Below are 13,349 nucleotides of genomic sequence, written 5' to 3'. Positions count from 1 at the left end.
GGGTCCCAGCTTTGGACGTAACCTCCGCCATCTGTCTCTGCGGTGTATCCACCTCCGTCCGCAGCTCTGAAATAGAGCCCTTCGTGATGCGCACCCTGTTGGATACCTTCCAGAGGTCTCCCCGGAGGAGATTGACCTCGACTACCACTGATTCAATCTTCCCTTCCAGGGCGTCTCTAGACCCCTGAATCGTCACAAACAATTCAGCTCTTGTGGGCTCTATGACAGGGGTTACCAACCCCACATCAGTCCTGCGCCCAGTCAGGCACGTCTCCTGTTGCCCAGACAGAGCTTGGGTAGTGTATAACTCCATGGCATTGCCCTGCAATGGTCGCTTGCTCTTACCTATCAGTGGGGGCCAAAATGGGCGCAACAGTCAAGATTTGACAGCAGGAAAAGCCACAGGGGGCAGGAGGCAACCCCCACAAGTTCAAAACATCCTGGCGACCACCTGTAGTCCGCAGTTACATAGTGTCACCCCTTTACCCTTTGAAGGGGTCTATTGGGGACTGGGGTCCGGGCACACCCAGAGGGCCCAGTGTCTCCTCCCTGCCGCCGGTAATGTTGGCCACTTAGGGACCCCCCAGGCCAAAGCCAGGCACCATCAGGGGCCGCTTCCGGCAGTGTTTCAGACCTCAGGCCCAGAGTGCCAGCCCAGCCCAGCACAGGTTCTTCATTGTTCTTCAGGCCCCCCAGTGGGGCCCTCATCCAGCACGCTCACCTCAGGGGCCCCAGCGCAAGCCCAGGCCGCAACAGGTCTGGGCCGCAGCACCCAGTCGGGCCTCCACTCCAGGTCCCAGCTGCTGACACCAGTTAGGGCCCTCTGCACTCCAGCATCACGCAGGCGCACCCGCACTCCGGGCCCAGATGAACCAGGCTGCGCACTGTGCAGCAGTGGGAGACTACTTCTCCCACCCCTGCCGCACTCTCCTCTGGCACTCCCTCCTCCATGCTGCTGCACTCACTGCCTTCACTCCACATCCCTGCTGCTGACACCAGTTAGGGCATGCCCCCAGCAATCTGGGAGCCCCGCAAAATCACCTGGGGGGGGGGGGGTAGGAGCAAATAACGATCCATCACATTGTGTGCAGTTGGGCAGGTTTAATGAAAGGATTTTGTTGAGAACGTGGGAGCCTTTCAAAGGCAAGTCCTGTCGGCCATCTTGCATGGCCACCTTCCCAAAAGATCATTTTACATCACAAAAAATATAAAAGATAAACATAACAAAAACAATTCACAAGTTATAGTTACTTGAGAAAACTAACTATAAATGGTGAATTTCTACACTTTGGTACATTTAAAATGTGAGCCTAACTATAACGTCCCTGCAACCTTTGTTTTGTTAAGTGAATTTATATGGGTTTTTTTAAATTCTATTTCCCAACTATAATGGCCCTGTAACCTTTGTCTTTTTCAGTGAATTTATATGTTTTTTTTTTTTTTATGTAGAGTAATTTTCATTAATATGTGTTAATCCAACCACCGGCGTGCACTGCCTTTGGCCGGGAGAGGCTGGAGTTGGCCGGGAGAGGCTGGAGTTGGCCAGCCAACACCTATAACAACCTAATCCCGCTCTACCCATGGCCTTCTGCTATGAGCAGCGGGGGTTGTCTGCAGGGCCTGGCCTGAGGCCTGTCCCTGCGGCCAACCCCTATACCAACCAAACCCTGCAAGGCCCTCCTTCCCCAGGCCGATCTTGACCCCGGGGACCACATCCCCCTGGACTCAGCCCAAACAATTCATTTTGGGGGGGGTGGAGGCTGATCTATGTCCTGGCGATGCCATACCTTGCGGCCCAGCCTAATTATTATCATTTTATTTTATAGGGGAAGGGGTCGTGGTGGATCCTACACACGTTTGGAGAGGCCTAAATATTAGGCAGAAATGTAAGAAGTTTTTCCCCCTGGAGAAGGAGGTGGATGGGTGTTACAAGGCAAAGCAGGGTTCATGGAGGAAACTTAGTCCAGCCCAGGGTATCAAAATGCATTTCGACAAGGCCTGCAAGAAATGGGCACAGGAAGGGACTTGGCACAAAACCGATATTACCCACCAGAGGTCTGTAAGGGTAAAGGTCCCACACTAAACAATTTGAAACAAAGGGAGTCAGTTTGGCTGCACGGAGCACACTGCAGAAAGGGAGATGCACCACTACACTAAAGGCAAGACTGGAGAGCAGGGTATGGCATAGAAACAAGGAATACTGGATCTGCAAGGGTCAGTTCCAGTGATCATTGGCAGAGAAAAGCAGATACATTACAACTGGGGTAGGTAGTGAACACCATCCCCCACACCTATCTTTGCAATATCATCATGAGAAACAGCGTGAACAGACAAAACCTACAGCGGCCAAAATCACCAGCTATGGCAGCCAACAGAGTGACATTGGCCCTAACAGTGAAAAATATGTTACAGAAGCCCACAATGCAGAAATGGACTACACAAGAAAAAAACAGCCTGGGACGGAAAAGCACTAAGACCTGTGGTTCCCTTGGAGCAATGATATTCATCAGCTAGAGCCAAATTGAGTAAATCCTGTAACACATCAAAATAAAAAGACACAATAGATTTTAAGATTCAAGACAAAGCATACACTGAATTCTGAAAACAAATGTATATCATCCAAAACACATACAAAAACAAAACGTTTTGTTCAAAGGTAGGTGTTCCTTGTATTGGTACAAGTGATTAAGGGTTCAAAAATATCTGCATGACATTGACCAATCTCCAAATAGGAAAAGTGAAGTATCTATTCCAGCATATTTAAAGGGATCCTTCTAGGGAACTGATTAAACATGTCCAGGCTCCAAATGTATGCAGTTATTGTCCAACAGAAAAAGTAGTAACATTGACATTTCAAAACCTAAAATCAGGTACGTCTTCACAGACAAATGGCAGCATCCTCTATTTCAGGTAAGTTGATTTGTAAAAAATTAAATGTGACTCAAAGGAGCATGCAACGGGAATCAGGAGTAGTAGAATTAATTTCAATTTCATAAGATAGTTAAGTGTTGATGGAACAGTATCAACCAGAAATGCCAATATCTGTGTAAAGATCTGGTTCACTTGATAAGTAATTGATAAGTTTAAAAAATCTCAGTATTTAGAATAATCAACGGCAAGTTACCCAAGGACAGGTTAACTCATTTTATCGAAGGACTCAGTTTTGTGCCATGTATAGCTCAAAACACGCTATAAGGCCAGGTGGCACCAGAGGCACACCCCTAACTGACACAGGTTGCAGGAAACTACCATATTTTGCATGGTGTACCCCTAAACTTTTGCCCTGTCCGTTTTTGCTGGCTGCAAACCTCTGTGTACTTTACCCATGCTAAGCAGTAGTAAAGTGCCTGTATTCCATCTTTTAATGTGGTTGAATTGACAAAACCCTAATTGGCATTTCATACTTACCTATAAGTCCCTAGTATATGGCACAAAGTGTTTCTAGGACCTGTACTCCTTGTCTGAAGCCTCTGGAGGCTAATTTGCATTAGCCTCTAGCTTCAGCCTTCTGACTGCTCAGGTCCTGATCGAGGTGTGAAACCTGCTATCAGAGCAGAAATAAATGCCTGGGTGTGGGGAGGTGTTTCGGTTCCTCTGCCAGGATGATCATTTAGAGAGTGCCCAGGAATTTAATGTACCTCAATGGGGCCTCCCATGTAACAGGCAGATGCCATTATGGCACTTAGAAGGATGCCTTCCTTTGCTCCCCCAGTCAGCCAGGCTCAAATCTCTGTCAGGTGGGAGCTGCCCTAAATCTGGTTTGAAGTGATCACAGAGGAGAGGTTACTCATTTTCCACACCTTAACTCTGGGGAAATGACACACGCTCTGCACATGGGGAGAAGGATTTCACCATCTTGGATTTAGGCAGCAAAGGGCACTGTGAGCTCGTTTGTGGTAAGGCACACAGTAAATGCTGCAAAAGTGGGCAGAGTAACTCCTGGGATATTTTACCCCATTGGTTAAAGAGGAGCCAGGAGTCACCCCACCTACAAGCTGATGAAAGGCATAAATGTGGTATCCCCAGCCTAGTACCTTCTTCAGAACACTACAGGATCAGAAGAAGATCAGAAGTGGACTGAACCTGCTGTCTGTGATCTGGGAAGAGCCTTGAAGGAGTCAAAAGTATCTGACTGGCAAGTGGCTTTCCTTGAAAATTTGAATTCCTTCTGCTTTGATGTTTTCCAGCGGCTTTACTGGGGCCTTGTAAATTGACAGAAGTGATCAAACTCTTCCTACCGTAAAACGACACAGAGGAGGTGAATGCAGGGGTGCTTTGGGATACCATAAAGACATCGGCACATGACATTTGAAAGCAACATCCACAGCACTGAACACAGCTAGAAAAGAGTAACTCCCCCACTAAGATGCCCAGGAAAAGGATACCAAACTTTTTTCTGAGAAGCTTGCTGCAGGCGTTGTTGAATACTGACATAGTATAATGCCAGGGTGTCTAGTTTTGATTCCACCTCATGCTTTTCTTCACTCACTCTACACTTCCTGTCCCCATCTTATTCTTGCATGTTCCCTTTTACCTTTAGGTTTCTGTTTACAACTGTTTTTCTATCCTTCACTTACATCACCTTTCTCCCTTTTTCATTTTTTTCAATCGTCTTCTGGGTCAAAGGCAAATGATGAAACATTTTAACTCCGGGTCTCCAAAAAGGAGTATTGAAACTGTCCATAGGCAGCCACTTTTACATATTATGCACAGCGTCTGTGATGATATCAGAGGCAAACCAGCACAGGGAAGTGATCACCATTCGCACCAACTTATAGTTTGTGAAACGGGGTGAGATTTAGTGGAATTTCAGTCTTTTTGTTTTTAATGAATTACTACAACATTGCCCAAACAGCACAAAGTCAAGTGAAATAAACTGAAAAACAATCAAAGTTGGTGATACCAGCAGAACCTTTATAAGCTTCGACCACCAGCCATACTCCTTACTAATTATATTTACTCCAAATTAGAGATCTAGCAATTGAACAGCAATCATAACACTGGCAATCAGACGAAAAGAAGGTGTGCAAAAGGTGGAGTCTATTAAAATTGACTAATCCAGTCACTAAGAGCTTCTACTAAATTCAAGGAGTACATCTGGGGCATCGACGCCCAGATGTTTCAGCTTATCAGCCCTGAGCACTGATTTACAATTTCATTGACAATACCGGCCACTACTGGTACAGATTAAAGTTGCATATTTTAATTTCCCACTGGTTGCAATTTGGGAGACATCCCACTACATCCTGTGAATACACGGTTATAGAAGTAAAATCTTGCAAGTAGAAAAATGAAGTGTAGGCGTTCACCAGGACTTTCAACCAAAGGTTTATTGGAATGATAAATTCATTGTTAAATATGCAAGCAAAATATACTTTGCAAGTTACGAGAATATAGTTTTATTTGCGATGTAGGAGAGGCTGAAGTGAAAGGGAACCCAGTCACCCAGAACCTTCATGAACATCCACACCTAAGCTGGCAATGGACCTTCAGTGATGTAAGCATTAGAAAAATACAGTTTGAAAATATTACCTATATAATTTTAATACCCGAAGATAATGCTCTTCACATGTCTTGTACTTAGATATACTATGTGTTACATGGATAGGTAAACAAATACAGAATCACGTGTTTTAAAAATAAACCAGGAACACAATAAGTTTGCTTTCTTACATTATTTCCTATTACAATTTGGCCGATGAATAGTAAATAAAAAGTTGGTCACAGTGGCACATAATCCTCACTACCACCTGAAAAGCAGATAAACCAATCCAATGGCAGTGAGTCTATCAACTATAACTTTCTTGGTCTAAAAACTACAGAAACTTGTTAAGGGTTTACGTATTAACCATATAACAAAATACTGACACATAAGGGCACTATATTTTAGTGGCGTTTAGCTCTTTCAGAGGCAGGTGGTATGACACCGCCTTCAGTCCCATCAGCCCTCCTCTGGTACTCGGAGTGAGGCAGAGGATGGGTCTCCGGATAGTAAAGCCGCCTCTAGCTTAGCTGTCAAGAAATCAGTTGGGTGGACCCGATGGCGACACAGAGCACTGGAAGGGTTGTCTAAGTTAGGGCAATCCCTTTGGGGACATTTCCACTGGGTTGTTTTAATGTACAATTTCACTGTTCAAACCCTGGTGTTCCAGTCAAAGGGGACATGCGGAGAGAAAGCTCTCCCATCATGCTGAGGACATTCATTTAGCCTTTTTCGAGGACAGAATCCCAATTTGGTGGTCGAATTTCAGATAAAAAATGATAAAGGCAGCCCTGCCGTCAATTTTCTTTTTCATTGAAGTGGCCCCTGCCATGGCGGTAGAACAAGGGAGTAGCCGCTCTTAGGTGCCGACACGATGAGAGTAGGTGGACAGCCATATTTTAAATAAGGCCCATCCCAAAGGGAATAAATACGGGCCACACTAAAGGAAAACGTAGGATAAAGGTGCTGTCAAGGTCTTTCCTTACATGAGTTGTCTTGCAGTCAACAGTTGCTTTTTGATTCTTACTTTCCAAACTTTTGCATATTAAAGGGGTGTAACTACACGCACTTGACCCAATCTTGATTTCTGCACTAGGAATCCACTGCCGCTGACGCACTGGGAATGAATAGCAATGGAATGTTTGTAAGAAAGTCTACAAGCACTGCATAGACCACGGTAAGTTGGGAATGTAGCTGTGGCACTCGGAATGATGGAGTAATGAAGCTTATTACACAATACTATCTTAGAATATGCATAACAAGGCAAGGACGTTTTGTTATATTTGGGTAGTGCAGATGTGTGATGCCCCTCAAGGCAACTTTGCGTTCAGGCCACATGGCACTCGAAAAGGCACATTTGTGCCAAATGTTATGCACTTGAATTTCCTCTGAACCTGGCAGCACTGAAACACATTGCTAAAGTGCTGTACATATCTACTTTAGTTAGAAATATCTAATAATACTTTCCTTTCAAAGATGTTTAATTATTTGGCCTAAATGCAATTAAAAGTGGAAACATGCTTATCCAGTTACTCGCCAGATGAGCATGAGTTGAAAGAGATATTCGCAATGCAAAGAAATGACGCAAAATGAATTCCTTTTGCTGTATGTCAGGAAAGCAAGTGGACGCTGCTAGAAGTCTGTCCAGGCACCTGCAAGCTGACACAGGATGTGTACAGATGTGAGCAGACTGATAAACTCAGTAAGCACATGCTTGCTTCCTATTTGCAATGCCCTTATAGAACGTTTACTTCATAGTACTTTGTGGCATTAAATTTTCACTTAAACAAGACAATGAAACTTAGCTGCTATTACATACTGGTTGTATCTCTCATCCCAGAAAAGTGGCATTTACCAGAAGTGATCACAGAGCCCATTCCCAGTTCCTATGGAAGACACTGTTCTAGAGCTGCCCCGTACTAGCTAAGTCCTACACTGTTCTCTCTCAGGTCAATTCAATTTACAGACTGATTCTGTCGATGTATGTTTTCCTTAGGTAAAATAAATTGTTGCCGCTTTGCCTGAAACGCCCGTATAGGTGTGAGGCACAGGTGGGAAGCCTTCATATAAACTCATCCTCTTCGTCGCTGGGCTGATATTCCCCATGGTTGCGTCTTGGCGCTCGCAGCTGCATGGATCAAAAACATGTATCGGATTCTTCTGGGATTGGCTATGGTCGATGGTGACAGAAGTGTGTCATAAAAATTCAAAATAGAGTCTTGAAGCAGAGACATATGTGCTAATTTGTAAAAGCTGCGAAGATTCCCTTTGTGTTATAGCCAGGGGACTTGAAGATTACGCTTTCAGCTTCTCCAGCGCGATGGCTTCCTGAAATAAAGAAGAAATCGTGAGACATATGGAAAAAACAGATACACCCTGATTATTCCTTTTATTCGTAAATTCTAATTCCCTGGGAGTTCATGTCCGGGTTCACATAAAATATTATTAGTTTTCTAAAGAAGTTTATGTCACATGCAAAACCCACCCACAAACAAGATGCACAGTTCGATGTGCTCCAATTCACATTATAGTAGAACATTCTGGAGCAATGGAAATAATGACGTTCTCAATGAAGGAAATCCGCGACGAGGAGCGGGTTTTGCAATGCAAAGAAGCAGAACTCGGTTAAAAGTCTAGCATCCTCTTTTCAATGGCTCGTGTATGTTCAAAAAAGGAAGTGGAGACAGGGCGTGGGATTCTGGACAGCAGCATGTAGTAACGCTAATACCATACATGGCTTAAGTATATGGAAACTACCTCAGCATGGACAGTGTGAAATACAAATATGTGAAAAAAGACCTGCGTATAGTTTTCCATATGACATCAACACAAAACTTTATGAAGCCATGCTGCATTCTTAAAAAATATGTTTCAAACTGTTTTAAATTAAAAAACTGTACCCTGCGCATCCGGCCGAGCATATCGTATGGGATAGGAAAGGGAAACAATGCGAACGAGTCTAGTGCTAATCAGCGGGGCAATGTGTGATATGGCTGCAGATTTAGGGATCAGGGTAAGCTGCCACAAGCAAAACCTACTAAACCTTGCCTCTCAAGGCCCCTGTTCCCTCCTTGAAACTGAGCCACTACTTGCCTGTCTTGGCTCCACAGTGACTTGCAAGCCTCCCAGTACCAACCATCAGGGGCGGTTTCTCTATTGTGGCACTAGGGCCTTGACACACCTATATGTGTTGCCCCATTGGACCCGGTATTACTTAACCTAAACGAATATTAAGTAAGTAAAAAGTTCCTACCCCCACAGTGCTTTTATTTCAATCGCTGGGTCTGGTACACAGGTCACACTGCGTGTGAGTGCCCTTATTCGATTATGAGTGGTGGGGTGGGGGGGGGGTGGGGGGTACTGGGGTTCATTATTGGCAGCAGGCTGGCTGGATCTATGCTTAATTGAAGAGTGCAGGTCAGGTTGGACGAGTGTCTTTCCAGGACCAACCCGACATACCCACTTTTTTCCTGTTTGTGATAAAGTCAATAAAATACGTTAAAAAATTGTGCATCAGCAGCATACGTTCACGTGATTGAATTTAGATATAATATTATATCATAGTATGTACGGGGAGCAAGGCTACAATGACATCTGCAGAATCTGGTATACCACAAACCTGACATGCGCACTTGGGCCTTCCTTACCTGCGCAACTCTAGTGACCTGAGGATCACAGCTCCCCAGTCTCCAAAGGAGTGCCGGCTGTGCCTGCACCTGCCAATCCTGGCATTGCTCTCATGCTGTTTAAGCAAGGGAGCAGCGTCTAGATTGGCTCTATATCCCTAGAATGTCTAGCTTAGCACTGAGACAGCATAGGCCAATTACTATATGGCTTTAGAATTAAGCCATACAGTGACTGGATATTTTCTGTCCCTTACTAGTCTCCTTTCAGGCCCAGCGCGTAGCACATGAGGCGAGAGAGTGGAAAAGAATGTTTCAAGAGCGAGGCCTGTCTGAGAGTTTGCTTATTAGTATTTCTCCCCTCCACATATATGCGGCGCTAGTAAGTACGTCATATCATTTGGTGCTGTTACTGTTTTTTTGTAACAACATTATCTGCTCTGGACTTACGAAGAACACTGAATTTGTGCACGAGTGATAGCATTTAGGAAGTAAAGTAAAATGGAAGAAAAACTTTACTTTGCACCAGGAAAAAACTCATGGGGTATATAGAACTCCCCATCCCACCTTTACATATATCGCTTGCTCTCTACTGGGAAATTTAACTGCAGTACGAAGGGGCACGTAAAAAATTTGGGGAGGAAAATATTGGATTTGGCTACGTTCTGTATCTATATTCTCTCTACTGCGCCAACCAAGATCGTTTCACATGCCTGGTGTTGCTCATGTATTGTATTGCAACTGTTAATGTTTTCTAAACGGACATAAAATGTACTGTAATCTGGCTACAGGCGCTTGCTCTAGTATTCTGGGGATTGTACGCCATGAACCTCTCCTGTGTTATTTACCACCACAGATATAGCTGTGCCTACCCTGCCAGGGAATCATTGGGTGGCTGGCTCGGTTGGATCAAAGCTTTAATTTAGTCTACGAGCTCACCTCTCGGTCTGAGTACATGAAGCAGCTGAGAGGTCCTGATTATTCTAATATTGAATCCATCCTGGTGACTAGGGAGCCCTGAAAATGTTTGCTATGTAAATCGGACTGCAAACATCGCATAAAATATTATAAAGTCTCTTTAAAAGTAAAAAAAAGTGTATTTCTTTAACATGTGGAAGCTTTGACATTAATATGTCACATTATTGCACTGTACTGATAAACATTGTAAAAGTGATAGTTTTCAAATATAAACATATTGATACACTATGAGTAAATTAAGAGGCAAGACAGTGGTGAACCACCTATATGCCCTACCACTTTCAAATGTCACCAGCCGCTACTGCCAACCATAATTTCTCTTTGCACATCTTACTGGCCCATGCAATTCTGTGCCCTCTTACCAGTCCCTCTTGTACCGGTCTCATATGCCTTCCTACTCACCACCCCTTAATTCCCTGCTCTTCCCGCTCCTCTCATGACACTCCTGTACCTCTTCCGCACCTCCCACACCTCTCTGACCGCACCGCCTCCTGTGGGTCCCTGCTTATGCATGTCTCAGGAATTCATCCTTACCCCTGTCCTCGGCAGCCTGCTTGTGGCCCTCCCGATCCCTCTCCTTGCATCAGTATCACTTCTAATCGCACGGTAATGGTCTTTGGTATATCATTTTCAGTCATTTCAAAATGACTCAAAATCCTTTAGTTAAGGTTTTGGTACAGCTGAGTGAGTTTGTAGGAGCTGTATACTGCTACAAGGCAAAAACATGAGTTCTCAAGACAGTTCATGGCCTCACATACCACATAGCTACCACCTTTGACATCTTTATTTTACTGAATCAGGTTAGTGCGCTTGAGCCCACAGCCTTTTAGATGTAGATCATGATCTTCAGATTGCCCAGAAAGTTCTTTGCTCAACAACTTGACCCACAGGAGCCCACTGGAAACAGCCTTTACAAATATTGGTGGGATTTGGTGCGCAGCACTACCTCCCTTAGGTCCCACTCTGCTGAACGTTGCCTGTCCTCAGTACGCTCTAGGAGCAGGAGCTGGCCTTTGGGCAGACCCTGCCTCAGCAACTCTTCTCCCAAAGCCCGTTGTATAAATATTTCTTCCATGCCAAGCAGATTCTGGCAGGAAGATCTGGCCTTATTGCGGACCATGTTCTCAGAACCACTTGCACGCTTGGGCTTCAGTATTCATATTCTCGTGGGAGCAGACTCATCTTATGTGAAGTCCTGAGCAGTGGGTAGTGCGGGTAGCAGTTAAGGTTGCATAGCTACCCTACCTTGAAAATTGCACAAGCATTTACATCCCGTGGCATAGAAAAAACGCTGCGACAACCCACGTTTTTGCGTAGTAATGTTGGGCAATTACTACCGAATCAACATTAAGTTTATTTTTCGGTAATAGCTTCAACTTCTGCCCATCTTACACATCTAGTGCGTAAGGGAGAAACCATAATGTTGTCAGGCTGTAGACTGGGTGAGGTACTGTGCATGATTCAGGTATCAGAATAGCTACATCTGTAACAGGATATACAGAGTGGTGTGATCTGCGAACTACCAGACATGAAGACAATTAAAGGGGTGAGAAGACCAGCATTTGTTTCTTGGCCCAAAAGGATATCTTTCTCTTACACCGTTCCAACCAATATAAAAGGGAGCATTGGATCAGGCAATGTTTTAAGCCTACCCTATGAAAGGGTTGAATGTATGTGTGATTAACTTAGCTTTTTAAGTGGGTATTCTGCATGGATCCGAACATTCTATGAGGCCTATTATATTTGATTTGCTCTGATAAATGCTCCATAGTTTTTTGAAGATTGATCACTTGTGATGTTAGTAGGTATCCCCTATCTACCATTCTCAGCCTTGCCAAGTACCACGCACCAGGGGTCATACTGAAGCATTTTAGTGCTGGTGTCTGCATCCCTGTACTAAAATACTTAACCACCCATTTTAAAGCATGATGAGACGCTGCAGGCAGCTGACTCCAATTTACAAAAGCAGACAGCACTTTTGCTGTGTGCTGCTGCCATATTCAACAATGAGCCAGGCTCATGCCCTGCCGAAGAGTGCTGTCTTGTTGTTAAGTGAGGCCTTGGGCCAGCCTATCATTGTTTTGTTAATAGTTTCACTTAATATTTAAACTGCAGCATAAACTTGGCACTCAATGCCATTTGTATCTGGTGACTCGAATTAAAATACAAATCAAATTGGGCTGGACCCAGCCTTAAGTGGATCTGAATGGTTTTGGGTGACCCTCTTCTGGGACCACGCGGTCAATGGGCTGCAATAACATTGAGTCTCAATTTGTTTTTTTCGGTCTGCCTGGCTCGGCCCTGCAACAGTCAGGTGCTCGCTCCTCTATGATCTCTAACCGTGCAATGGACAGTGACGCGGTGAAGGATGGCTTTCAACCTTAGGGCCAGGGAGATCATTATCAGTGGCTTTCTCCATAGCCCGTCCAGCTCCTCAGGCACCTTGGAACAATTTTATTTTTTCTCGGGATGTTGGCATTAATAATCGGCACCAACCACCTCCTCTGTTCATATTACACACCTAATAAGTCCCTGGGCACCTGGAATAGGTGCGTCCAACCAGGGGAGTTGCATGCTTCCGAGGCCCTAATCCTTCACTGTGCACAATTACGGTCAAGGCCAATTAATATTTGTGAGATATGGAAGACTCAGGGTGTTAATCTGCGTTATGTAGGTTGGCCTCACATTTTACATTACACCACAGAGTCCAACCCTGCAGCTCCTGACTTTAGGGGTCATAGGTACGAACACTTTTTCCCATAGACACAGAATGGGTAAAAACCTTTGCTACATCTAGCCCTATAACCTTTACTTATGAACTGTCTTGAGGGTAATGATGATATTGGGGCACAGGCTGGCACGAGGTGAGGGTGGACCCTGGGAGTGGTGAAGAATCCCTGTATCCATACCAACAATTCACAAGAAGAAAGATTTTTTTTTTAAAATAATAATCGGGAGACTATGTTTCTCTCTATTGAATATTACGTGATTTCAGATGGGAGACAGCCAAAATAAAGCCATTTTTGGCTTGAAAAACCAGGAGTCTCCCGTCTGAGTCTGCGCTATTGGTATGTATGTCTCTCTACCAACCCTAAAGAGAACAACAGCTATGTGCGGCACAGTAAGGGTGATTGGAGGACTGATGAACACTCAGCACTTGAAGGAGATGGGTCTACATTGCTGGAGGTGGAGGGGACTTAGAAGTGAGCCCAGACTGGCAACCTGCACCAGATTAATCTCAGGACCACCTGTCTGGAGACTAGTGG

At 44.6% G+C, this 13,349-nt stretch overlaps 1 protein-coding gene across 1 annotated transcript in view; it reads right to left on the bottom strand.

Annotated features, from left to right (window-relative positions):
- Positions 1 to 5,312: 5,312 nt before the first annotated feature.
- Positions 5,313 to 13,349, bottom strand: part of SH3BGRL (SH3 domain binding glutamate rich protein like) — a 154,910-nt gene continuing 146,873 nt past the window's right edge. Inside the window, exon 4 of the mRNA XM_069212583.1 lies at positions 5,313 to 7,810. Coding sequence (XP_069068684.1) covers positions 7,778 to 7,810 — 33 coding nt within the window. The 3' untranslated portion in view covers positions 5,313 to 7,777. The remainder of the gene's footprint in view (positions 7,811 to 13,349) is intronic.

Source organism: Pleurodeles waltl, chromosome 2_1 (genome assembly GCF_031143425.1).
Source record: "Pleurodeles waltl isolate 20211129_DDA chromosome 2_1, aPleWal1.hap1.20221129, whole genome shotgun sequence".
Classification (NCBI taxonomy): domain Eukaryota; kingdom Metazoa; phylum Chordata; class Amphibia; order Caudata; family Salamandridae; genus Pleurodeles; species Pleurodeles waltl.
Note: the sequence above shows the minus strand (reverse complement) of the source record. Positions and strands in the feature narration are given on the sequence as shown.